The sequence below is a fragment of the Passer domesticus genome, chromosome 2 (genome assembly GCF_036417665.1).
Source record: "Passer domesticus isolate bPasDom1 chromosome 2, bPasDom1.hap1, whole genome shotgun sequence".
NCBI classification, from domain to species: domain Eukaryota; kingdom Metazoa; phylum Chordata; class Aves; order Passeriformes; family Passeridae; genus Passer; species Passer domesticus.
In genome coordinates this window covers 106,553,313-106,580,840 of record NC_087475.1, presented here as the reverse complement: position 1 = coordinate 106,580,840, position 27,528 = coordinate 106,553,313, and the positions used below count along the sequence as shown (strand labels likewise).

General features: G+C 43.5%; 1 protein-coding gene across 2 annotated transcripts in view; it reads left to right on the top strand.

Annotated features, from left to right (window-relative positions):
- TBX15 (T-box transcription factor 15) overlaps positions 1 to 24,253 on the top strand; it is a 115,678-nt gene extending 91,425 nt beyond the window's left edge. For both annotated transcript variants that reach the window (XM_064410357.1, XM_064410356.1), the window contains exons 6-8: positions 1,232 to 1,296; positions 8,123 to 8,220; positions 21,969 to 24,253. In XM_064410357.1, coding sequence (XP_064266427.1) covers positions 1,232 to 1,296; positions 8,123 to 8,220; positions 21,969 to 22,753 — 948 coding nt within the window. In that variant the 3' untranslated portion in view covers positions 22,754 to 24,253. The remainder of the gene's footprint in view (positions 1 to 1,231; positions 1,297 to 8,122; positions 8,221 to 21,968) is intronic.
- The last annotated feature ends 3,275 nt before the right edge of the window (positions 24,254 to 27,528 follow it).

Below are 27,528 nucleotides of genomic sequence, written 5' to 3'. Positions count from 1 at the left end.
GGGCTGGAGAAACATTTTCATTTAAACCAAATCTAAATCCCCTGAATCTGCCTGCATGCCCTCCAGTGGCTGCAGAGCTCTGCCTTACTGAAGGAAGTGTCTCTGGAAACAATTGTAAAATGTTAGCAAATCCACCACAGGGATTCCCTCTGCTGTAATTCCATCCTCCACAGAACATATCTGTCTCTGTACACACAAGTCCCAGGACAGCTGCAAAGTCAGGCTAGCGGAAATTAAGTTCACAAATTAAGCTTCTGCAAAAATAGGAGCTGCATTCCAGATCTGAGGTTAATATCCAGAGTAAGGGCTTGGTTCTGACAGAAGCAAAACACCTGCAAATCCCCTTCAGATCAGACTGTATTAAACTAGTCCCTTTTGAGCAGTTTCAGCAAAACCACCTCAAATTTGGTAGGTTCTGGAGATCTCACTCTTCTTTCATTCCAAACACATAATGTCTAGGACAAGCTGAGGCTGGCAGAGGGAAGCTCTTTTGCCACACCAGGTTTTGGAATAGCCCACAGGGAGTACAATACCACAGGCTTCAAGGTCAAAATCCCAGTCTTATGGTCCATATTTACCAACATGGAATTCATTCTTAAAAATAAAGCAGGAAGGAAGATTCCCCCAAAGAACTCAGACTGGCTATTATCTCCTTTATTTAGAGGAGGAAAAAAAAAAAAATTTCCAGACCAGAAAATTCTTGAGGGCTGCCTAGGTGTTGACCAGAACAACAGCAACTTGTATGTGTGACTGGGTGGCCACCTGACATCTTTGGGGGCTGTAGCCTGTGCTTTTCTCTTCAGCATTGTTTGAAGGTCCATGAGTTGCATGCAGCTGCTGGATATCTGGAGTGTTGAGGCTGACATAACTCAGATAGCAGCCAAACTTGAGCAGTGTCCCTGCTTCCCAAGCCACGTGGTCATTGATAAATAACAGCTCCTGGGGTTTTGCACCTGGCGAACTTCTACTCCAGGAACTTCTACTTCTCAGCCCCAGCACTGTGCCAGATTTCCTAATGCTACCATGATTTCTGTCTCTGGTGACATGTTTTGATAAGCAGACTATCTGTTCATAGATAATGGAAGGGCAAATTTGACAGAGGTGTGGGGAAATAAGTGTGAAAGATCATTGTAAAGGTGGCTTGGGCAAGAATGAAAATCATCCACAATTTTCATTTGTTGAAAGAAAAAAAAATGAAGATACCAACTAATTCTCTTTTTCTCCCTTTTAGATCACCAGATTAAAAATTGACAGAAACCCCTTTGCCAAAGGTTTCAGAGATTCTGGGAGAAACAGGTAACAGAAGCTTGTTTGTGTTTCCTCACTGACTTCTTCCCTCCTTTCCCTGATGGGTGCACAGGGCATATGCCTATGGTTGAGAAAAGCAATTTTAAATTTTTTCATTAAAATGAAGAACAGAGATAGAAAAATGGCAGATAGCAGATTGCATAACAGACAAAGAGGTCAGAGCCTAACACTGTGCAAATAATTATTCTTTATTACATGTGGGGTTGGCTGAAGGAAATTTTTAAGTTTTAATTTTCACAGGAAATGCCAAAAGTTGGAGAGCAAATGCTTTCTTTATGTTAGAAGAAAAAATTAGTTTCTCAGAGGTATGCAGGATAAAAGTGCAAAATGTTCTAGTTTCAAATAATTTAAATCTTTATCCAGCAGTGTCCAGTGGTTTCACTTTGACTGCTTTGCTTAATTTTGTCATGATTTTAATGAAAAAATTAAGTAGAATACCTTAAATACTATTTAGAAGAAATTATATTTTAACAGCACAGTAGTTAAAATGGAGCTTTAATCAATCCCCCTATTGTATTAGTAAAAGGCATTAAAGAGTTATCAAAAAAGAGTAAGAAAAAAAAAAGTTTCAACTTTTTCTGCTGTTCATGAATTCTGCAGCACAATGTGCAGCAGATCTAAATATTTCAAATCCAAATGATGTAGGTATCCTTTAAACCAGTGTAACAAAGGCTTTAAACCTTAATTATACAATTAGGCATATATGACTACATTACAAGAAGCCTAGGGTTGCAAAGCAAAGCTGTGAGTGTGCAGACCAGAGTAAAAGTTGTGCGTACAGCTCTCATTTGCTGTCCCCATGGGCGCTGTAACTCAGTTTTACTTGCATGCTCCTGTTGTGTGTGCTTACCAGGACTGCTGTCTCCTTCATAAGGAGGTTTGGTGAGGTCAATGCTCATGAACGGGCAGCTGCCCTGTGTTTTCCACCACTCACTTCAGTGCTACACTCTCCATCGTCCCAAAGAAGACATTTAACTGACCTAGAGGAGCTCAGCTCCTCTGCTCTCATCTTACTGAATTTATGCATGAAGATGTTGCCATTCTCATTTAATCCCTGCTGTGATCACCAGCTCTCCTTGAGCCATATGTGACTTTTATTCTGCTCTCCTCTCCTGTGTGGGGAAAGCAAAGTGTGTCCTGGGTACGAGATCTTCCCTGTGTGCACAGATACAGCTGCACCAGGGCTGGGTTTGGGAGAGGGATTGATGCAGTTCCAGGTACATGGTGGGCTGTATTAATGTGGAAGGCATTAATAAGGTCCTAGCTCAGTGAATTTGGACAGTTTCCTGAAAAGGTTGGGAATTGCTGATCTCTGTAGCTCATTGATTTAAGAAAGGGCAGGAAATTGCTACACGGCTGCAGCTGTGGGGAGAGCTCAGTAAGGCTCTCTGCTGATGTAAAGAGGAATTAAAATCTTTAAGGTATTACACATCAAAGGGAGCAGCCTGAGGCTTTAGGAAGAAAAAAACAGGCAAAGGTATTTGCAAGCATATATAGCAGTCAGGCGCCTGCCTCACAAGCAGGGGTCTGGCTGCAGTTGCACTGCTGTTGTCAGCTCGGGGAGGACACAAATGCTCAGCTGCCTCCTTCCCAGAGGACACACACACAGATATTCCCATAGGAGGGAGGAAAGCATTGAAGCCCAAGCTGTGCGTGGAAAGGACTTTCCAAATGGGACTTTGCTTAACTGTGCTGGATGGCTTTCCTCTCCCTTGTGAATCTGTAATCTCATTAGGATCACTGGTCAAAAAACAATTGTGATACTCTGCAATTTCCCACGTCCTTCCCACAGCTTCAGTCAAATGCAGTGCCACAGACTGTGGCTGGAGAAGGTCCTGCTGAAAATGAAAATTTTTCCTTTGCAAAAGAAATAGGGTAATTTGAAGAAGGGCCATTTGTGAATCAGGCAAGTGAGCAGTACAAGTGAGTAGTAGGTTTTATGTATAAGGACTTAAAAGAAAAAAATAAAGGCATAGCAGCAGCAAGAGACACAGAATTCTGAGGCACCTCCAGGACATCCTCTTCCAGAGACATTACATACTGAGCCAGAGCCAAGGTTAGAGTTTGCCAGCAAATGATGGAGGAAAGAACTCCCAGGGAAAAAGCAGTGCATGGTGGAAGAAAAGCAACTCTTCAGCCACTTCTTTCCTAGGACATTTCCTTTCTGCTTTATGTTGAGACTCTTCCATTAAATGGACATGGATATTTTTCCTCCACTTATTGATTGTTATTGTTTCACTGTTGTCTCCTGCTGCAGAAATAGTGGAGGTGACTGTTGTTTTTAAAACTAGCTTCCATTTTGTATCTTTCACTTCCATCAGTTTGCAGCCTGCCCCTTTATTTCCTCATTACTGTAATCTCCCTTCATCAGAGCAAGAGACTGCTAAAACCCTGCTGCTCTGGGGACACCCCATCATGATGTGACTGACTGTATCCATATGCGGGAGCAATCTTTTCCCACATCTTTTCTTGGATCTCTGTCAGTTACTTTCATGAGTGTCTCTCTCCAGTCTTTACTGCCTCAGTGTTTGAGCTGGGAGAAGGAGCACTGAGGTGTTTCAGAGGGAAGGATGGAAACAGCTCAGCAGCTTGCTATTGTTAAGCAGTCTTTGAGCACTCAAACCATATTAAGTAATGGGGCTCAGGAATCTAACCATGAGCCTCGTTGGATGGCAGAGGGAGCCTGTGTTTGAAGGTCAGTCCTAGCTCATGTTTATTAGAGATTCTCTCTATCTGATTTTTGGGCCTTCTTCACTTTTTGCAAAAGCACATAAAGTACCTGCAGAAATGCAACAAGAGAAGTTCCTGATGTTGGAAGAGAAGTTTCCTGGTGGTGAAAGGATACCCACATAGTGTATGAATAAGGCAGGTTATTACTTGGTTGCTTTCCTGAACATCAAGCAATTGAGAAACCAGTTTTTGACATATGGAGCTCAGCTAGCCAAATGTTTGGGTAGTGAGGGTGCAGGTTTAATGCCACAGAGGTTATTTTTAGAGACTGGGTAAAGTTCATCTGACAGTGGGATGCTTGCAACAGCTCCTTATCCAGGAGGAAGCCAGAAGGGAAAACAGTCAGGAAACTCAAAAGGGTGATGGAAGAAAAAAACCCCTAGGCTGAAGGAAAAACCAGCACTTTGATTTCAGATGTGGGCAGCTGAGGTGAATAAAAGTTGTTTGTTTTGAAATACTCTTTGAGCTTTGTCTAGGATAAGAGAGCCAGGAGGACACTTGGAGCCAACAGCTTGGCTTCCCTAGCAAACAATGAAATGATGGCCTGAATCCTATGCAGTGCAGTGGGAATGGCAAGATCAGCCATATGGGATGGATTATGGAGGTGCACAGATAGCTCGTTTCATTTTTCAGACAATGGAACTGTTTCATTTATTGCCTATTATTAAAACTTTATAGCACTAAAAATAAAAGAATGAATGAAAAAGAGAGAGCAAATTTTGGATACCTTTTAAAGGACTGACCTTATTAAAAAAATACTGGCAGTGAGACCTCTTCTGATACTTTTTTTTTTTACTTCCTTCATAAAGATGGTGTGAGAGGGAAGGGTTTATGGCCTGATAGATATTTTGAAGTTAATTTTTCAGTGCAGTTCCTTGGAAGAGAAAGTAGATGCCACATGGATAATGTTCAGCACACTTGGTATCAGCAACCCTCAGCAAAGGCCCTCCAAATAGCCGGACATTTCAGAAACGCTGAAAACAATTATTTTTTTGTCAACATTTATTATTGTCCCAGAATATCTCTTCATTGGCCAGGTGGGGATCCTTTTCCTTGTTAGGGGGTGGAACACACACACAGAATGGCACTCCAGTATTTCTGCTGACTAGGGGAGCACACCAATGTCATAAACTGCTATGGGAGAGACAGTCATTAGAGTTGACAGGGATTAAATTTCTTAATTCCCACCTCAACATTCTTTCAAAAATGGGAATACATCACAGACTGAAGAAAGGCTGAGACTAGGGCTTTAAAATCAGTACACAAAGGTAGTGTGCCTTCTCACCAAGAGCTGTTTTTAGCATCAATGAATATTTTTTCCTCTGCAAGACTCCATTCATAGTGTGGTAGGTGCCTAGCAGGTTAGCACATGAAGCTGCTGTCTCCTGGGTCTTGTCTGACACCTGGAAGGATGTGAAAATTCAGTAAGGATGTGTTCTGCTTAGAAGCTGTTTCAGAAACATCTGCAACTATTTTTTTTTTCCATGAAGAAAAAGAGCCCCAAAACCGAGAAACCAAAGATTAAAAAAAAAAAGAAACTCACAAACTAATGGGGAAAAAAAGTTTGGTCTAGTTATATAGAGGCTTAAATTTGTGCGTAGGAGAAGTGGACATGAGTTTGGGCTCTGTCACCCACATGCTCAGAGAGGATGTTTTATACACATGTCCAACATATGCAAACTTGTGGGGAGTAAAGGACTCCCATTTGGGGCAGGAAGAGCCAGCTGTGGAGTTTGACATCCATCCTTCAGGTACCAGTGACACCACACTGCCCTCACCTTTGAAGGGCAAGGCCACACTGTTGCTGCCAGCTGCTGCCACAGCCTGGAAAGGGAAGGGGAACAGGAGCTGTGTTCACAGCAAGGGGGATGTTGTAGAACTGCTCCCCTGGAGCAGGAGGAGGTGGGTCCCTGATGGTGTTGGCATCTTTCCTTCCTGTGACATACAGGGCAGGAATAGAACAGCTTTACAAGCTGCCCTGACACTCTCAGTGCTGCCATTTACCCCCGTCAGCTCACAGACACAGTTAAGTCCAACCCTTGAAAGCAATACATTATTCCAAATTTACTGTTTTATTTCTTCTTTTTATTATGGCCTGGATATTCTCTTTTTTTCCTTTTCTTTTAGAAGTAGAAATTCTATGGTGCCAGTGAGAATTGTGTTGATACAGGGGAAAATGTTAGATGGAGAGCTAGAAACTTTGAATTGTGAGTCAATTGCTGAGCTGATAATGGTGCAGGCTGCAGGGAGAGGGTAGGGGTAATAGCTTTAATCTGCTTTTGGTGCCTCCATGAGCCACCTCCACTGGAAGGGAGTTGTGAGACCAGAGCTAGAAGCCCAGTGCTGGTGCAGAGTGGGGTTGTGTACCTGGGGATCTAATGACTGAGCCAGCCAGTGTGTCCACTGCCCTCAGTAAGTTGGCCTCCCTGCTTCCCCACACCATCCTGTGGCAGACACAGAGCAGCTGGAGTAGCACAGCTGGAACTTTCAGTCTGCATTTCTGATACATTACGTGGTTCTAATCATCAAGGCAGGTCCTTTCAACAACAGGTCTGGTTGCATTGCAACTTGCTCAGGGCATTTTATGCCCCCTGGATATACAGTACCAGAAAGTTTTCTCTTAGTGTTTGGGCTGGGGTAATTTCATGAGGCTGCAAAAAAGGTACCATTCTCTTCCTGGCTGTGCATGTTGAGAAGCAGATGGAGTCTGAACATGTGTGACTTTCACACACAGGGAGCAGAGGAAATCCTGGGGGTGGTACCGGTAGTCAAAGGGCAGCTTTTGCACACAGAGCCCAGCTTAGCTGATGGGTTCAAATTCTGCCCTGCCCTGTTGCCTCTGAGCTCCATGAGCTGGCAGAGGCCGCTGTATTAACCAAATAGTTTTGTTGTAATGTGCTCAGCACTAGTGTGAGACTGCTATGCAGAGATGTCTTCTGTTTCTACTTCTAACAGCTTAGCAGCTAATAAACACCATGCAACAACCTCTCTTCTAAACCTCCTCTTAAAATACAGAGTTTGGTTTGCCAACTGCAATGTATTTAAAGCTTCCAAGCTTCCGGGGAGACTCTGGAAAGTTAACTGAGTGAGTGGAGGCATGTGCAGAAAGACATTTTCAGAAGGAAAAGGCAGCTCCAGTGTCAGCTCAACATCTGATGAGCGGCTCTGGGGATGTTGTGCCTTTTGCATTGAAAGGGGATACGTTCTCTCATTTGATGAAGAATCTCTCCTGGTATCCAGTCAGTGCAAGGGCTGTAACCTACTGTGGGAAAACAGGCTGGGGAAGGTGAGGAATGGGGAACAGAGCAGTGTGCAGCTTCCACTGAGAACTTTTCCTGGGAAGAAACTCCGGTGGGTTTGATAACACACCTATGTCCTCACTGAGCCTGTGGCACTAAGAGACTTCCAGCAGAGCTATGAGTTTGTGGTGACAAGAAGAACAAATCTGAGACCCCCCTTCAAGAAGAAAAACTCTCACTCAATTTTTGGCTTTTTTCTCTTTGATAATTCTTTGTGGTGAGTTAGGGAACCAAAGCAGATATATCACTGATCTTTGAGAAAGAGCATCCTATGCATCTCTAGTTGAAGCTCAAAACCAAGAAGATTCCCTTTTTGATGGCTGCTCGTAGCACTTTGGAACAGTGTCCAGAACTGTGAAGTGGCAGGGAAAGGCAATTCACAAAATCTCTGATTGCATAGTCTGAATCCCAGGCCTTCTTTATTTGCATGACAGCTTACATCCAAAATTGTGCAGGGCCACTCAGTGATAAACTGAGTATGCCTTAAGGAGCTGATAGTCATGTGTCCCCTGGAAAGCAGACAGAAGGCTTGAGATTCTTGCTAGAAAGGGAAAAGGCATTTAGAGACTGTTAGGAACTTCTGAAATCCTGGGCTGGGGAAATTTCATTTTACTCTTGTGGTCAGCACCTGTGCTGGGAGACTCACTTGAGGAATTCACAGATGCCAAGGTGACCTTTCAGTGGCCGCTGGCAGCCTGCCAAGCAAGGTCAGAGCTTTCTTTCCTCAGTGCTGTGTCCCCAGCTGGTTGATGTTCTTATTCACTCCTTTTCTTTCCTTTGCACAGGACGGGGCTGGAGGCCATCATGGAGACCTATGCCTTTTGGAGGCCCCCTGTGCGCACTCTCACCTTTGAAGATTTCACTACCATGCAGAAGCAGCAAGGTGAGTGAACAAAGAGATGGCAAGAAAGAGGTTGCTCTTTCTCCTGTAGAAAGAGCAGGATAAGAGGGCACAAAAGCAGCAATGCACTTTGCTGTGTGTCCAGTGACTGGAATGGGGACGTCATACACATTGTTGAGTGCTTGGCTGAAGTGAGAGGACAGAGAGCAGAGAGGGGGATGGAAACAGTGGACAGGCTGTGCCTTATGAGGTGTGATAGAATCTCTTGGGTTCCCTGGTCTCCCTAGAGCTAGAGTCCTAAGAGCTAGAAGGAGGAGCAGGAAGGATTGTAGGGCTGGGCAAACCAGCCCAAGTACACAGTATGAGTTAAATGTGAGGACAGCACAGAAAGACTGAGGAAATCATGTTGGACATGTTGTTCTCCATTTACAGTTTACATTTGCCATTTGTATGCAAACACAAGTGGAAGGGGGCTGGGGGGGATTTACCTTCTGGGAGTTTTAGGAGACCAAGAATATGTCTCCCTTTGGGGTCATGCTGCCTTGATTTCAAAACACAGTGGCCTTGCTGAAGACACTTTCTGCTAGTAAGAATCTGGGAGGAATTATTGGATAGGCCAAGTGTTCATGCTGAGTCTTTTCATAGCTTCTGCCCTTTACATATCTCATTAGTTTAAGTAGGGCTTTCATCTCTAGTTTCAGGCCATGTTGCCATTTTGCTTTTTGCAGAGGTAGGTCTTTCCCATTCACTTTAGTGCAGCTATTTCTAGTTAAAAACAGTGATCACTGAGAAAGAGTTATCAAGGCAGCAGCCTGATACTTTTTTTTTTAAATTCCAGCATACATGCAAGAAAAGAAACAATTCAAAAGGTGTTCAAATGTGACACCAGCAAAGGTGTCACAATCAACACCAAGTGCCTGCCCTGTGTAGCAGATTCTCCAGCCTCTCACATTCGAGCTTGACATCACCCCCAAAAGCTCCCTCCAGATTTTGCATCCACCTGGGGATGGTGTGTTCTCCTTGAGGAAGCAGTGGTGGCTCTTGGGGTTGCCCATCACAGAGGCAGAATCAGAAGAGTGTTCAGCTGAGGAATCTCTTCTTGCTTGTTGACTGCCCCCCATGCCAGTTCCACATGCAACACCCCAGGGCCCAGGTCACCTGCTAAATGATCTTTCTGATGGCACAGCACAGAAGTAGGACAGAGCACACTCCAGTCAGCTCTGTTAGACTCCCTGTGCATGGTCTTCACCTGGCCACCCAACTCTTCTTGAGTAGCACACCATGGGGCAGGAGGTGTTTTGCACAAGCTCAGGGGCTTGTGCTGAGGAGCACTTGTGGTGGGGCACGTGGTCAGAGATGGGTTAAAGCAAGGATTTAGAAATGTTTTCATCACCCACCTAAATAGAAACATAACAGCTTCTCCTCCTGGTCACAGTCACTGAAGCAGCCTCTCTCCGATGTCTCACCCCTATTCGGGCTCGCCTGCCTCCCTGCCCTCAGTTATCAGATAACATCCTAGTGGCAGGTCCAACGATTGCTTACGTGGTAAGGTAATATTAGGAAAGGAAAATATTTAATGTATTTTTAGCTTGTTATAATATAGTTTGGCAGCTGAAAAGCCAGGAAGCAAGCCAGTACCCTGGAACCAGCAGGCCCTGTGCAGACCACCACCACTGCACCAGAGACAATAAAGCCTAGGGCAGCCCTTAGTTGAAGCTGTGTTCACAGGTTGATCTCAAAACCTAACAACCCATTACAAGAGGGTTTTTGAGCTCTGCATTTAGCCACGTGAAAGAATAAATCAGAAATATTCCAACCCTCATAGTACTCATCTCTCCGGTAACTGCTGTAACAAGCTGAACCCTGGTCTCAAAAATAGGTGCAAAGCTAAGGTATAAACATGCTCTATTTTAATTTCTGGCTACTGGACAGCCCCCTAAGGCAAGGACAAACATGCTGATATGGAGTCCTTGGAACTGCTGACAGAAAGAGCAAAAAATGCTGAGGTGGCTTTAAGCCACATGTGATTCCTCCCTCCAAATGTAAGACAACCAGGATATATCGTGCTCACACCTCTTCATGTCCTTGCTTTCAAGCACATGAACTGGGTGACAGGTGAGTAAATCACTGCTGTTTAAGAGCTGGCATCGGCATAAGCCATTCAACTTCAGATCCTCTGAGACTTTACATGGATGTGACTTGCCCCAGAGTTTCCTCCTCTCCCCCATCTGGAGCTTCAGTGCTCTGAGCTGTGTGGTGTCATCTCATACCCTTATATATTTATGAATTAGAAACTTTAAGGGTTTTTTAAATTTTATTTTATTTTTTTTTTTTTCATAAACGGATATTTTAATTCCAGATCCTTCTGGTTTCATCAAAGCTGGGTGGATATGTGACATTTCTGAATAAACATTTGAGGAAATGCAAGCTTTCCTTTTATCCCCTGAAATGTTTGTTGGGAAATTGCATGGGGGCTACGGGAAACTTTTGGGAGTAGATGTGCACTGCAGCTAAAGAGGAGTGAGTTCTCACTGCAGAGAGACGAGGGCAGCAAGAGTGGCCACATGCCTAGGACTGATGAGGAGCAAGCCATGGTTATCCAGCCTGTGAGGAGAGAGAAAATAGATAAACGTACTAAAATAAGATACTGGCTGTGGTGATAGGAAGAAATACAGTAGATTCTAGTTACATTAAGGATGTGCTGTAACTGCTTCGCTGTAGGCACTGTGGAATTCAGTTTTGATTTTCTAGAGATGGACCCATCCTGCTGTAATAGGGAAAATTACACTTTCTGGGGAAAAAGCTTGGGGCATCAGCAGCATAAATATGGTGTCTTCTTTGCTTTCAAGCTAAATTTTTCTGTGCTACCTGAATTTTCCAAGACAGTTTTGCCTAACAATTATTATTTGGCCAGGTTAGAAATTTGGCTGATAAAAATAACTATAAATGTGACAATTTTTTGGAGAGCATTTAATTTACTGCCACACGTGCCAGTTCTGAAAAGCTAGTGTATATTCTGAAATGAGGAGCTGACTGATCTCAAAGCTGAGGATAACTACAAAAATGCCCTCCAGAAAGGACAATCCTGCAGATTCTGGTTCCAGCACTAACTTTTCCAGATCTAAAAAAATAAGTGTATTTCCTAAGAGGTACAAATCCCAAAAATACTGCAAAATGGTCAGTAGTGATGGGGACAAAGGTAGCAAGGGCAGTAGAGATTGCTTGGTAACCTGCAAGCATGCAAACATGCTTCATTCAAGAGACTAAGTTTTTTGCTCTAAATATTTATCCCTTTTAGTGGGGTGTTAAGAGCTAAGGACAAATTTCTCCTCATCCACCTTCTTCATCCATTTAATTGTTTTACAGGTTTTTATCTCCCCCTTCTGTGCCTCTCAAAGTGAATAGCACCAATAGTTTAATTTATCCTTTAGTGGGAACTTTTCCAGATTCTTAATCATTTCTTTAAACACAAGTCTGCACAGAGTATTCCAGACGCATCCATGTGATACAATTATCTAAAGATATTACCATTTTTTCCACATTATCCTTACTGCCATATGACCTACATCCTAGTGTTTTGCCCATTTGTTTGGCCCAAGCTTTATGTGGAGCAAGGGACACACCAAAATCGATACTTGGTGTGCTGGATGCAGCTGTTTCATGCAGGGATTGAATAACCTTCTAATCTGCACAATGATGGCTTTCAGCTGCCACGCAGACTGGAGGGTTTGATGTTGCACCCAGCTGCAGATGCCTGGTGCAGCTGAATCTCCTGGTCCATGAGCTTTAGTTGCACGTGTTGCATTGAAGGACAGCACATCAGCAAGTCCCTGCAGGTCTGTGACCTGAGTGGCCACCATGTTGTCCTACCAAGGGAAAGAACATGCTGGTTCTCTTAGTGAAATCCCCTGGCTTGCAAACAAAACCTCTCTCTTGGAGTGCATAATCCAAAAGTATCCACAGCTTTGCAAGAGTGAGCACCATGCTGGACACAATCACAGCAGATCTGCAGCCAGTTTTGAAAGAAAGAAGTCCCCCCTGAGAAAAACCTTCGCACGAAATGTTGCAAAAATGGCAATCCAGGAGCAGCTGAAGTTCTGGGGAATGGTATCACCCACACTGCAGTCTACTTGCTGCTGGTGAGAAAGGGGGATTGGGGTTATTGAATGCATATGGCAGTGAGACATGTGGCAAGCCAAGAAACTATTAAAGCTTTTAATTGGAATATATTTTCAAAATTTAGATTGAACCTCATCCAGATTCTCATTATTAAAAATTTGTGGCTCAGTTTCTTGATTTTAAAAGGGAACATAAAAAAAAAAAAAAGAGGGGGAGGAAAAAAGAAAATCAGAGTTCCAGTAACTCTGCATTATGTCACTAAGAGTAAAAGAGCTATTGCTGGCTCATTTGTGATATCCAGTTTCCCACAGGACATTTTGATGAGCAGATCACTATCACTGACTCTAAGTTTTGTGAGCACATATGAGACTAAAAAGGCAATATTACAAGAGTGATCAGTATCTAATCCTTCCTACAAAGGCCGATGATTTATCAGAAAATGAAATCAAAGGTACCCTGGCAGTTGCTAGGAAGAAGTGCCTCCTAAGCAGGACTTCAGGACCAATGTGAGAGTTACACAATGTGATCTATCACTAGGCTTGCAGTACATAAAAATTCACTTCATCATTAAATTACTGTTTTGATGCATGAATAACAAATATGCCGGAGTCAAACACCTTAAACATGACCGGTCAGCTCTCAAAGCAGCATTCCTTACAAATGGGCTCTTTTCATGAATAAGTGCTTTTGCCAGGGATCCACCAAAGGGTAGATCCAGTAGATTCAACCCCTTCTACATCAGCTTGAGCATCTGCATTTATCTTGGACTGGAGGTAGAGAGTAGAGAGTGCACTTTTTAGAGGGTCTGCAAAATTAGCATTTATGGCTCTTGAGATCAGCATTTTGAGATCAGAAATTATCTACAAGGGTACTGTAGGGAAAGAGGGGTGTGTTCCTTGCTGGTGAGACAGCTGGTGCTATCTCTAGAGCAGCATGCATGTACAACCTGATTGAGTACAGGTCCCACTGTCCCCTTCTGAGAGGAGAATATCTTAAACCCTGCAGGCTTGCGTCAACAAGGATATGCACAAAAAGGCTCCCTCTCCTTGGTGTGGAAGAGATTCAAACCTCTCATTTACTGCTGGAAAGCAACAATGTTTTCTCGTAGTAACGATGTTTCCAGACAGACCCTAAGTCTGCACGGGCTATCAGCAGATGTGAGACAGATACCCTGAGCTGAGGTGTTGCTGCTTTTCCAGCTTCTCTCTCTCTGCAAACATTACTCTTTCTGGGCAGGCATCACCTCTCTCTTGCCAAAGTTTGTCTGTACTGCCTGTAACTTACTCAGTATAATACTCTTCCCCCGTGGGGTGGTGCTCAGAGAGCTGCCCTGATTGCACCCATATGAAAACAAAATCCTGAATACACAAATGTGTACTGCTGTCAAGTGGAAGGAAGACTGAGCCCTCCAGAACTTCATCTGAAGGCATCACATGTGCCTGGAGGCAGAAAGAAGTATATAACCATTACGATCCTTTTGGGTTTATCTGAGATCCTCAATCCCAAAAATAATATCTCCCAAAAGAGTGAACTGCTTGTGCAAAGGGAGTTTGAACGACCTACAAATTCATCTGATTGGCCCCTTTCCTCCCAAAGTCAGCCATCAGTTCTGTCAGCAATGCCACCAGGATAATCTGGATTCTGCTTCCATTTCGAAATCAATTGTAAACAGTCTAGGCTGTTGGCAGAGGTCAGATAGCTGGGTGTGGACTCAATTATCTGCTTGATTCTTTTGACCTTGAAGAGGAGATTGGAAACAGCAGTTGTTGCCAGAGTTATTGGGATCTACTGCTCGTTTCTGCTCCATACTTCAAATGGCTCGTAGATTGCCTCATTTAAACAAAGCACTGGGAAAAATACTGTTCCAGCTTCTTCTAGGTTGAGCTGCAGTTTTCCTTTAGAGAAGGGACATTTTTGGTGCTTCACTGGAAAATTAAATGCCCTCCCAGTTGTGTCCCAAGAAGCTGGAAGCCAAAGTCTGTGCCACTTCCTGATGACCTGAAAGGAGCCTGAAGTGCTCTGTTCCTCCAGAGAGGTGTTTACCCTGAGTTCCAGTGACTGAAGCTTAAGTCTCTGTTATCTGGTGAGTGGTGATCAGATTTCTCATGAATGACTAGAGGTGGGCAATGATGCTTTGAAGATTTGAACAGTTTCCTAAGAGTAGCACATAATTTTCTTATGAATAGAAAATTACATGTTCCTTGAACTCGCCACAGTACTTCGATGTTTTTCCTCAGCTGTCTTGGTGCTCTGGATATGGATGAGAATGAAAATCACATCTCCTGAATCGCATTCTTTGTCCACATTAGAAAAAAATGTTGGTTTTTACCATTAGATCTTGAAAATATTTTTTCTTGAAGGATGACCAAGGCAAGTGTTATCTCTAACTTTCTGACTGCTGTTTGCCTTGAAGAAATTTGTAAGATGTAAAGGGATGTAAAGTATTATTCTGAGTTGTTCTAGATCTGCCATTAATTCCAATGATTCTTGTAATTTGAGGCAAACTTATTTAAAAAGTCCTTCTCTATAATTTGCTAACTTCAACCAAAATTTCCTTTCATTCCTCACTTTTGTGCCATACAGTACATACTTTCCCCCTTAAATCTATTGCTGTAATTATCTTTTTTTTAATGTGCTCTGTGAGCTGTATCCCAAGGAACTACAAAGCACTCTTTATGTTTCCTCTACAACCCAGCAACTTGGCAAGAAATAGGATTTGACTCTCATTTGGGCCTTTTAAAGATTTTACCAGCGGATTCATAATTTGATAATTGGCCAAGGGCTCTAGAGAGAAAAAAGGCAGTTACACTCTGTGAAGACAGAAATGGCCCTCATTCCCATGAAAGTGGGAAGTTTTCATTCCTAAAAATAGGGAAGGAGTGAAGAGAGAGTCCAGCATGTCACAGACCAGGTGGCCTTGCCCTCTCTTGGTGAGAAGACAAGGAACAGGCATCAAAGCCATTTAGTTTTCCAAGGAGGTGAAGAGGGAACTCAGAGGGGTAGTTTTAAGTTTGAATTTTGGAAAGCTAGGATTGGGAGCAGAGATCTTGGGCTGCCAGTTATACTTGCAAGGAAAAAGTTGCCATGATAGGTGAGAGCAGGAGTGACAGCTGATATTGTGGCATTTAGATATCTGAAGGCATCAAGCAGGACTGAGGCATGTGCTGCTTGAAGCAGAAATGGATCCAGGTTTGTGCTATGCCTGGCTCCAAAAGGACATGAGATCAGATAGTTACAGTGGCACACTCTGGCCTCATAATCTGTCAGACTGCCTGGCAATTTGCACAAACCGTCCCTCCTGACCTCATTACTCCCTCAGATTCCCATCCTTGGGCAATTAACAAGTTTAATTTTTGTTCTGCGACCAAAGGTGAAGTAACTTGGAAGGCAGAGAGTAAATCTGATATGCCATACTTAGTGTGCATGTGCGTGGAAGTGCACAGGATGATAGTAGGTTTTACCTTTTTGTTCAAATTTATTTTCCTGTAATGCATGCCATTACATTTATTTATTGTTGTGTCGGAGGACAGGACACTGCAAAACACTGGTAAGAGTTGCTCTTTCCTGTGCTTTAGAAAGACCTTGTACATATGTATCCAAGACTGTAGAGTCCTCACAAAACCCAGACATTTCAGAAACCACTTGGAGTACATCTGCATGGGCAGGCTCCTCTGTGCTTCTTGCTGGCCAGACACATGCCAGCTCCTGGCCAGCTCCATTTGGAAAGCTGGAGAGTTGCATTATCATGGCTCTGTGCCCAGGTGAATATAAACTACCTCTCAGGAGGGCTTATTTGCCCAAGTTAAGTGCCAGGCGAAGAGCTGTGAGCCAGGTGAATGACTAGTGCCCACAGGCCCTTTTTTCTGTGCCCCAGGTGCTTGGACACATGTCTATCATATGATGAAGATGCCAACATCTTGGGCAGGTGTCAGAAGAGGGGCTGTGGCTCCTCCAGGTGGGATTGTTCACCTACCAATCCAAACACCAGGTCCTGTTCACATATGGAGGTGGAAGGAGATGACCTGGCTGAGGCTGGACACAGTCCTGTGGGCTCTGCACATCCTGCAGGCCATGGGCTGACCAGGCTGACTCCGTGGTTCATGTCTGGCCACAAGCTAAACCAGCTTGTAGGTGGGAGTGGGCTAAACTCTTGCACTCAAATAATAACTTTGTGCTGCCTGACCCATCAAAATGTAAAATCTTAATGCAACCCACCTTGCTGTTCCCATCCATGTCAGAAAGTAAGGCACAAGCTCTGAGGACATGCAGCCACATCTATTTGCAATGTGACTGTGAATACTAGGTCACCCCTGTGTGAGACCAGCCATGCTGAGAACTGCAGGCTGTGACCAAGTTGCCCAAACTTTTCTAAAGCTCTTTTCTGTCTGGTGAGGCTCTGCCATTGCACAGGGTATGGCATTCATGCTCAGGTATGTTGTGCTGACAGCAGCTCTGCACTGAGCAAGGACTTCAAGGGCCAAGAGGCTTATATGGAGGCACTGCAGGTGATGGTAGCATCCAATGCCTGGAAGGATTAGCAAGGAAAATATGCTGCAGTGGAGTCCAAAGTTTGATTTATGTGCACCTTTCAGATAAAGGAGGTTGGGATAAATTGAGGGTCAAGTGAATAGTATGGTGTCATTCGTAAGAGAGATCCCAGAAATTTTTCCATGCACAATTGCTTCAGACTCCCTTGGCACTGATGCTCTCCCCACTATCTTGCTGTTGCCAGAAAGCTCCTTTGGCAAATGCTGGCTGCTGGCAGATGCATTTTCCATCTATACTGCAGTGTTAGAAGTTCTCTACGTGACCTGCCTTCTGTGGAAGAGGTCCCTGTAGCATTTCAGATGCCCTGGCATGCTGAATGTTTCCAGGATATTCCAACCCTTCATTTTAAGGCAGATCATACCTTATGGACTATGTATGTTTGGACTGCAGTTTGCCCTAAAATAGTCCTTAACACAAGCTCAGTCTAGGTAAAAGCAAAAGCAAGGGTTTATTTGGAGCATACAGGAAGGCAGCACCATTACTGTGGTGTAGATGGACACACATGACAGAAAGAAAATACCAGTCACAAACTGTTTGAGATTATATTTTTAAGCTGTAATTTCTTCCCCAATCCTTGTGGGTATGTATCTGACACTGGCACACAGACAGCATTTCTGTTTGGAGTCACAAGAGTGACAAGAAGAGGAAGGTTTGCCTTTACATCCCACCCTTTCCATATGGTCTCCCAATCTTCTACCATGATTTCGTTCTTCTTTTTCCCTACTTCTTGGTCCCAGTTTGCAAATTTTGACTTCTCTTGCACTTGATTGTTCTCCAGTTCCCCTCATTGAAAACGCTTCTGTTCTTTTGATAAGGTCAACTTAGTCATCACTTGTATGCCCAGAGAACAAGCTCCTTTCAGGATGGCAGTATTTCTTGGCTAAACCCTGGACAGGATAGCAGGACACTGTGAGGACAGACACTTTCCCCTGCCATGTGGGGCAGGGTTCAGATAAAAAGGAGGGGCCTTTGAAATTCTGAACCTTCTATTTTATACAAATGTGACTCAATAACTGCACATATGTGGAACCAATGCCTGCAAAGACAAAAAATGATCTTCTGGGGGCTGCTCAAAATAGTAATTAATCACTCTGGAATCATGGTAAGTGTGGAGGTGAGAGATACTGTGACATTGCTGGTAAATGCTTTTGGTGTTGGCAACTATTTCCAGGGGAAATGGTGGGTAGAGAAAAGGAACAGAGGACAACTATCGAGGGATTCATTTTATTCTTGCTTAAATGTGGTTTCAGTTGACTTAAACCAGACCTAACATAGTTTTGTGTATCAGTTTAACTAGATTGGTTTCTATCCATGCCTTCCATTGAAATGACACACACATCTGTTTTTCCAAGACTGTGGTATGGTGTGGATATATTTACTGGGCTTGCTGCCATCTCTAGGGGTATTTGGCTGACTTTGTAACAACTACAGACCAAGTTATAACTTCACAAAAGTCCAGGTTGTGTATGGCTTGTACTTAGGGCCGCCAGCAAAGATGGCTAAGAAATGTCCTTCAGAGCAGAGTGGAGCTGGTCTGAAGAGAATGAGCTGAGACAGGCTTTGCTTTGTATTATTTCCTGTTCCACTTAGAGGTGTAAAGATTACTCTGCAAATGATCAGGAATTTCCTGCTTCTGCATTATGCTCGGTTGCAGCAGAAGTGCAGCGTGTGCTGTGCTTGCGGTTTTTGGTGGTGGAAAAGCATTCTTGAAAGAGAGTTGTCAGGTTTGGTACTTGCTCACATTGACGAATTTCTTACCTTCTCATAATTTTGAAGTTACAGAGAAAATTAAAAAATACTTTTTACTCTGTTTCTTAACTGTTGTGTTGCCACTTCAGGGTTTTCCTGTTGGCCTGCAAATAGGGATTATTCAAAGCAGAATCACTCAATCCTTCTTTGGAGGTGACCTGAAATGTGCAATTCTCAGTTTCAGAACCATTAAGCAACCCTTGAAACTGCTAACAAGCAAAACTTTGTGTAGCCAAAGCCTCGGTTATGGGTACGACTGGATTGTAGCTTCTCAGCAGGTGAATAAAGTCTAATGAGCCCCAGTTTAAATGCAAGTTAGATGAGCAGATCTCTCTGTACCCTCCTCACATCTTAAGGATCCTTATTCCAATAAGCAGGATGAAGGATTCACTTTATTCTTTCTAGATTATCTTCTGAGTATCTTGGACAGTCATGCAAGTCACAGGCAGATGTTCACACTGTAATATATTCTCTAGAGAAAGTGAGAATGATATTTCCATACCTGTGAACATATTAAAAACTCAAAGCTTCGAATATTAATACTAGAATTAATAGAAAAAACAAAGAAAACATAAAGCTTTAAAGTTTCAAAACAAGCTTGTCAAAGTTAAGAACTTGCTTGTTAGAAATTTCTTGTAAGCAAACAGATTTGGAAAAATCAGGAATAGGTAGGAATTCACAGCCTGAACCTGTGCTTTGTAACTCTGGTTGTTCAGATTAGTAAGGGAACTCAGTTGGCTGTTTACAGTGGTAACTAATATACACTTTTCACCTACTGAGTTGATAAAGTTTAGCTCTGGGGCAAAGGAAGACTGAAATTAAAACATTGTATTTAATAATTTATTCTATATATTTTATTTCAAGCAGATCATTAAATACTCAACCATGCATGCATATGCATTTTTACTTATTCTCCAGACACTGTCAGCAAGGGAGTCACTTTCTGCAGTTTGTTAATGAAATAAATGGTGTAAAGAGTCAAAAGCAGGATTACTGTGGGTTAAATACGTCTCACTTTGTGCTGTATTTGTTTTGTGATTGTTTGAGCTCTGTATTTTGGGCTTGGATAACTGGAAGATGATACATTAATTCAGCTCTCTGCTGGTTCTCCCTGTTGGAGGTTGTGCTCTTTACAGCAGGGCTAACAAAAAAATGATGTCTGTAGTTGTGTTCAGTCTCTCCTTTATCTGCAATTTCAACTAAAACAGGCTGCAGTGGAACTGCTTGTGTAGAGACCAACCCTCCCTTCTGCTGACCCTACTGCAGTATGGAAAACCGGTAAAAGAGAGATAGGGACAAAGGCTGAAGGAGGTGCCATCTTTACTTACCACAGCAAAAATGGCCCGAGGTTGTCTGACAGAGACATTAAATGAACCAGGAAAGTGTAGCCTTTAAAATAAATGCTAAATTAGAAACTTACACAACAACCTTTTGAACTCTGGAGCTAAAATACGTGAGCAAGTTTGAGCATTTCTGTCAAGAAGTGAAAGCAGAGTCCATGGTGGCATTTGAAAATTCAGTTTCTCTCAGTTACTTTAATGAAGACTTGATGCAATGCTGCTCTTTTATGCTTTGGAATGAATGACAAAAGGAGTCAGTGGCTCAGCAATAACTGGTAAGCATTCCTCCCCATGGCTGGTAATGGGAATGACTGCTTTGACTTGGCAACACAGAAATTTGCCTTTTGTTAGTGTTGCCTGGGTCAATAGCAATCACTCCAGGCTGTGCTTACCCAGTTCTGTTTTCTTCTTTTATTATGAATCTGGGTTAAAAAAAAAAATAATTGAAAAACCGCAAATATTATTAGTGTCTCAAGATTATATTTTTAGTCCCCATTCTGTTTCACCCTAGATGTGTCAGAAAGAGTCAGATATATTATCACTTTCATTCTCACCATCACACACTGGCACAGAACACATCTTTCTAGTGCATCTCTTAACCACTAGCATCACCTATTCTCTTTTCATCAAGCAACACTGCATTAAATTCTTCCTTTTTTTCTTTTTTTTTTTTGTTTTCAGCAGCAGACCTAGACTGGTATCAAAATGCTGCTGGATTTTTTTCCATAAGGTGATGCACGAAAAAGTTGTCCTTTGTTTTTGATCCTTAGTGTGCAATCTCAGCCTTGGTGACATTTCATGTGCCCATTCCAACACTGTCTTTTCAATTCCCTTTGCCTCTCATCTGTAATCTTCTATCTTGTTGGAAATGCTGCTTCCCAGTTCCTCTGGGTCTGTTTATTCTCTGGTCAAATTTTTGTCACCAGCATGTCTTTGGTCCTTTTACAAGAGTCTCCAGTGTTGGTTGCCCTAATGCAGAAAGGAAATCTCATACAAAGAGAATAAGCAAATGAAAATAAAAGTTTTCACATTAGAAAACTGAATTCTTTTAAGCACAGAACTGATTTTCCTGGTTGTTCAAGGAAGCTTCCTCCAATTCAGAATGTTGCCTATAAATAATCACTTCTTAAGCTCAAAATTGTGCCATCATCTTTTTCATAGCACTTTCAGTTTGCTACCATTCTTGGTAGTATTACACAGTATTATTTCCCCAGGTCAGAACATGTGAGCATCCCTGCTGTGCAGAATGGTCAATTCCATCATTTGTAGCATAAATATTCTATAATGTGCTGATACTACTGACATGCATATATATCAATATTTTGTTAACATCAGTGGTACAACATATGGAATCTCTTTCAAATTTTACGCACATGATTGAAAATCCTGACACATCCCCTTTCTGCACTCTGTGGAGCAGGATATGCCTTGAAACTGTGTCCCTTCATTTTAGTGTTACTTCTGGCTTGAATCAGTGCTGCTGCACCGTGAGCCAGCTGACAAAAATGCTGAATAGTGCAGAAGTCCAACACTCTTTCAGCCGCTTCTCACCGCAAGCCCCCGAGCAGATAGAGCACATTTGCAGTGGGACCATACAGTTCACTAACTGGTGGTCTTCCTGCAGACCAGGAGAGAGGAGAAATTACTTTTTTTTTTTAATTTTTTTTTTTTTCCCCTAGAGATAACTAGATAAACGTGCCTGGAAATGGCAGACCTGTTGACTGATGGAGGCATCTTTCCTCACAGCTTTTCCCAATGCTTTGGATTACTCTGTGGCAGCCTTGCTTCCCTCTTCCATTTTAAAAGGGAATAAAACGCATGTTGGAAAACAAAGTTGTAACAAAAAAGCAGAAGGAAAGACCAAGGGATGCTTTTAATAAAGTGAGGGCCCTTGCCAAGAAAGGCTCAGTTTTCCAGTGGCCATTTTACCACCCTTGCTTCTTTATTGAACTAAGCTGTTTTTCAATGAGGCCATCTCATTTTGCAGATGTGGTTCTGGGTGCTGAACATCCTCCCATGTGTTTTGTTTTGCAGGAGGCAGCACAGGAACGTCCCCGACCACCTCCAGCACGGGGACCCCATCACCATCCGCTTCTTCTCACCTTCTCTCTCCATCCTGCTCTCCTCCAGCCTTCCATCTGGCCCCCAACACTTTCAATGTTGGCTGCCGGGAGAGCCAGCTTTGCAACCTCAACCTGTCTGATTATCCTCCTTGCGCCAGGAGCAACATGGCAGCACTGCAGAGCTACCCAGGGCTGAGCGACGGGGGCTACAACCGGCTGCAGAGCAGCACCGCTTCTGCCTCGCAGCCCTCCGAAACCTTCATGCCTCAGAGGACTCCCTCCTTGATCTCAGGAATGCCGGCTCCTTCCTCCCTGCCCAGCAACAGCAAGATGGAGGCGTACAGTGGCCAGCTGGGATCTTTCCCCAGCTCCCAGTTTCAGTATGTCATGCAAGCAGGCAACCCTGCCTCCACCTCCTCCTCTTCACACATGTTTGGTGGTGGCCACATGCAGCAGAGCTCCTACAATGCCTTCTCCCTGCACAATCCCTACAACCTCTATGGATACAATTTCCCTGCTTCCCCCAGGCTGGCGGCAAGCCCAGAGAAACTCACCACCTCCCAAAGCACTTTACTCTGCTCTTCCCCCTCCAGTGGGGCCTTTGGAGAGAGGCAATACCTTTCCACAGGGATGGATCACGGGATGCACATGATCAGCCCTCCCTCCAGCAACCAGCAGACGGCCGCCGCCTGTGACAACAGGCAGTACGGGGCGGTTCAGGGCTCCTCCTCACAGATGTCTGTGCACATGGTCTAACCAGCCTTGCCTCTCCTTGGCACCGAAGGCAGCCGGACCTTCATCGTTCCCAGTGGTGAACCCATCCCAGTACTCTTTTGCCTTCAAACTTATAGTGGAACTAGTATTGTAACGATAAACAAGAGCATAAGCCATCTAGGTGTGTGCCCCAGAACCTTCTGGAGAGCCTTGACTGACAGCCATCGCAGCTTGTTGTAGCCCAGGGCCCCCAGACTGGCACGGAGCATCTGCTTTTTCTGGACATTGCAGAGAAGAGGGTGTGACTTTAACGAGGAGCTGGAGAGAAGCAGCAGAATTTATTGTTTTATGCATTAACTTTAGGCAGTGTGAGCTTTCAGTGTGGAGGGATCCATTCCCTGTGCTGTCTCCTCCAAGAGTTGAAGAAGGGCAGTCTCCCAGGGCTTCACCCTCTGAAGCTGCACTGCCCATGGCTCTAAAGACCTCCCCCTTCCCAGACAGTTCCTCACTGCCAGTGGCTCAGCCCATTTCTGAAACCAGCAAGGCCTGGGTCTTCCACCGTAGCACAGGAATGGCGCTGCTGGGCTGGAGCTTCTTCTGAAGAGGTTTCTTATTTTCACCGTGGCTCTGCCCAGCCGGCTGCTTCTTTATGGAGGTCGAGCTCACCAGCACCCAGCCTGCAGATGGAGGTGGGAGAGAGAGGAGAGAAAATTTTTAGCTCACAAAGGAGCCTCAGAGAGAAGCGGGGATGGAACTTTGGAAAGGTGAATGGGGGGAGGGGCTCAGCTCCTGCTGACTTGACTGGAAGTAATGCAGCGAAACGGAATGGATGACAGCCTTTGTGGGGAATGTGTGTCTCCCACAGCACTCATCCCAATGGGAAGAACCTGTCCAGACTGAGCTCATGGGGAAGCGTGATGAGAAAAGAGAGCTCTACAGGAGTGCAGCTGACCTTGCATGCGAGAGTTGCCGTAGAAAACCATTAGCATTTCAGAAACAGTGAGGTTGAGTATTTGCCAGCCTTCCACCTGCCACATGGTCTCTGTTTAACCAAATAGATCATTGCCTTTTAACATCTTTCTTTTCTGGTTTTTTTCCCTTGTTCTTTTTTTTCTTCTTTTTCTCTTCAAATCCTTTAAAAATAAGAAAACAATTGTAGCTTGGTGCAAGCTATGCATTTAAGTTGTGTGAAAATGCAAATACCAAGTAACAGAATACAGATATTATTGAGAGTTGTTGTGAGGTGTTGTAGATAAATGTATTTATATGCCTAGTGGGGTATTCAATATTATGAATATAAAAGAGGGCAATAAAAATGGTATGTAAAATATGTATGAAGAAAAAGCTGTATAAAGATTTGCCCTATGCACGGAACTCTGTTTCTAAGTGCCAAGCACAGAAAGCGCTAAATAAATCTTTGCAATTGTTCCCTCTGTGTTTTTCTCTGTCTGTGAGGCTTCCTCAGTGGTTTTCTAGATACAGACATTTTTAAAATACTGTCACACATATTTGCACAACAGAGAGGGTAGATATGGAAGATATGGTGCCAGATTGTGAAGTCTAAGCAATATTGCAATAAAAATAAAAATTCTGTCTTCTCAAGAGATTTTAAAAGTGGAGTCCTTGGAATTTGTAAGTTGTCTTCTTCACAGGAAGTGTATCTTAGAAACAGCTTGAATTGTTATTTTGATTACTGAAGAAGCTCTTCAGAACAATTTTTCACAGTCGGTACAGTCAATGACACTTAAAAATAGCCATCTAGTTTATTTATAATTTAAGAAAAAATTAAATGAAATTGGGGGTATGTGTCAGTTATTAAATTGCACTATATTTCTAATATGAGATTGAGATATTAACACCAAAAGGTGTGGGAGGCTGAAGCCCCTTCCAACCAGGCTGTAAGTTATGGCTGCAGAGTTTACAGCTTTTCTTGTGTCAATAAACTTCTTTTCCCCTGAATTGAAAAAAGCACCAGAAAGGTAGAAAGACTTTTAAAGATCAATTCTGCAAGCATTTCTTTATTTTTGTTTTTACAAGGGAAGATAAATATACCAATGCCATTCCCAGTTCTGTGCCTAGTCTGTCTGACTGTATTCTGGTTTTTACTGTGTCTAGCCTTGGATGCTGCTGAAAAGGGTAGGGGGGATTATGGATGGGGACACTCTGTCCTTCACCTTGCTGTCTCTTCTTTACCCCTAATGATGAATTATTGGTTTAATCTTGACCAGGGAGTTTTAGAGCCTTTCTAAAATCCTTTCAGAATCTTTCAGAAATGCCCTTCAGTCTGCGCTTTGATGTTTGCCTTTGGGTTTAATTCCATTTTACAGCAGCAGTTTCTACAGCTTAATAGTATGTTGTATGAACCAGTATTTACTTCTTCTGGCTCTTTGCATTAGATTGCTCTTTCTTATTTAATCAGTTTAATTCTTTGTGAGTCAGACTGTATTTCAGCTAGAATAAGAGACTCAAAATCAAAATCATTGTCTATATCAAAATACATGTGTCTAATCTGGATTAAACAAAAAAAAAGAATAAAAAAATTATCACTGGAAACAATAGCTCAAAAAGGCAAAACATATGCAGGGCACAATTTCAATATTAGTGTGAAGAACTGGTATCTAAGCTTCTACACATTTTAGTAGGAATCCATGGGTATGAGCTTTGGACCCTTCAGCAGTGTAATCCTTCATGTTATTGAGTACTTTTTTCCCTGATCCAACCATATTCTTCAGAAAATCTTACTGCATTAGTACAAATTGAAATTCCTTTGGGTATGAAGCATATTGACCTCAGGGTGAGCATTCATGGACCTTATTTATAGACATATTTATTTAACTCTTATGTGGCACGTATCTAAAATGAGAGAGCTTAGATAGCTAGATAGTAGTTATTCCTTAGTGTTTTGTTGCTGCAGGGTCAGAATAGTCAGCATCAAAACTGAAAAAAAAATAGGAAAAAAATATGAGAGGATTCCCTGTTCCAAGACATAAAGTTGTAAGTACACAAACAGTACTTGGTGTGAAAGTTGCACTGACAGTTTTTGAGGATTAAAAACAAGCTAATACTGAAATAAGCAAAAAATATTACCCTTTTTCCTTGGCAGTCACTATGCAAAGAGAAACCAGAGCAGTGTTTGGAGGGAAGTATCAGAAAGAATGAGACAAACTTGTTAAAATTATTTATTTAGTGCTTGTTTAGGTGCACAAGGGTAACACTCCCCTGAGCAGATAACCTGCTTAAGGTCTTGACACCACCCCAGAAAGACGACGTGAGCATTGCATTTGGAGTGGACCCAGGTGTGACAGGAATCTCCTGTACAGCAGTGGCTCTTCTCCCCCTGCCACACATGTATGGGCATGAGGCCCTGAGCCATTTGCCACTTCTTACTGGAGCTTCCCAGAGACAGCTGATAGCAGGGCAGAATGGGAGGGGAGCACTGGGATCCGTGTGAGATCCAGCAGGGTCCATCCAGCTGGCCTGGTGGGCAGCCCAGGATGCAGAACACACAGCAGTCACCCCGGCAGAGTCCCTTTCCTTGGGTGACTGCCTTAACCACAGGGCTTGAGAGCCCTCCTGGCATGGTCCCACTCTCAGCCAGGAGCCCTTTGATGGCTCATTTGCAAAGCATGTGTGTGTGGGTGGCAGAGGCAGCAGTGCTGTGGTTCCTGTCCCCTTCCTTCCTTCCTTCCCTACTTTACCACGAACATTTGAATGCTTTGGCCAGCTTTGAGCAGCTTTGGGATGGAAGTTCTCACATATTTCTTTAGAAGAGACAGTGCAGGAGGGCAGGGACCTTATTAATTTTCCCAGTGCAGGGAAGGCCACCATGTAACATCTCATTCAAAGAAGCCACACAAGGAGCAGGTGTCCTGCATGCAAGCCCCCAACCACAAGTTTCCTCTGGCATATGGATGTTATTAAACACCAGAGGATCTACCCAGAGTTGCAGAAGCCAGGGGGTCTCAACTCCACCTCTCCTGGGCTGGCCCATTTGGCCTTAGCCCATGCAGGCTTCTGGTTTCCAGTTCAGGAGAAAAGAAGGCTCTGTATCTCCCAGTTCGCTGCTGCAAATTTAAAAGGTCAAATATCATGTACCTCTCTGAAGAAGGATCCCTTTTCAAAAGCCAAATCCAAATCATAGAAGGTGTAATGGAAATCTCAGTGATAGGAGATCCCTCATCCTACAATACAGGCTGTTCCAAGTGCAAACCTGACAACTTGTTACAGAAATTAAAAGAATGGCACAAAAATAATCGGGTGGGTTTGCAAGCTCTACAGAATTTATTTAGCTTTATTTCTTAGCACACTGACAGGCACAGGACATAAATATTATCACAGTCAGTGCATCTCAGCAATGCCAGGACACTGCAAACCAGCGCAGCATAGTGTTCCTGGAGGAAATGTAAGCACTATGTGCTAAAGCAAAATGTTCAGGGCACAAACATAAATGTAAATTAAGTTGAACAGGCTGTGACACTCTCTGAAGTACATGGGAGGCTGGAAGCATTGCTGGTTTGAAACATTCTGTGTGCGTGTGCGAGGGGTAAGGGCAGGTCGGGCCTTGCCCTGGCGAGGGGATGCCCTGCCCTGACCACCCTATTCCTAGAGCCTGTATTCCAGCCTGGCAGTGGCTCAATCCCTGGCAGACCAGAGGCAATGCATTCATCTTTGGAGCCCCTAATCCAGCTCCAAAAATGACCACAAGTCTCACATGGGGGAAGAGCCCAGGAAAGGCAAAGGGTATTTAACCCAGGACATGCAGCAGGGACATGTCTTGACCCTACATCCTCTAGTAATTTCTATCAGCTGAACACTGC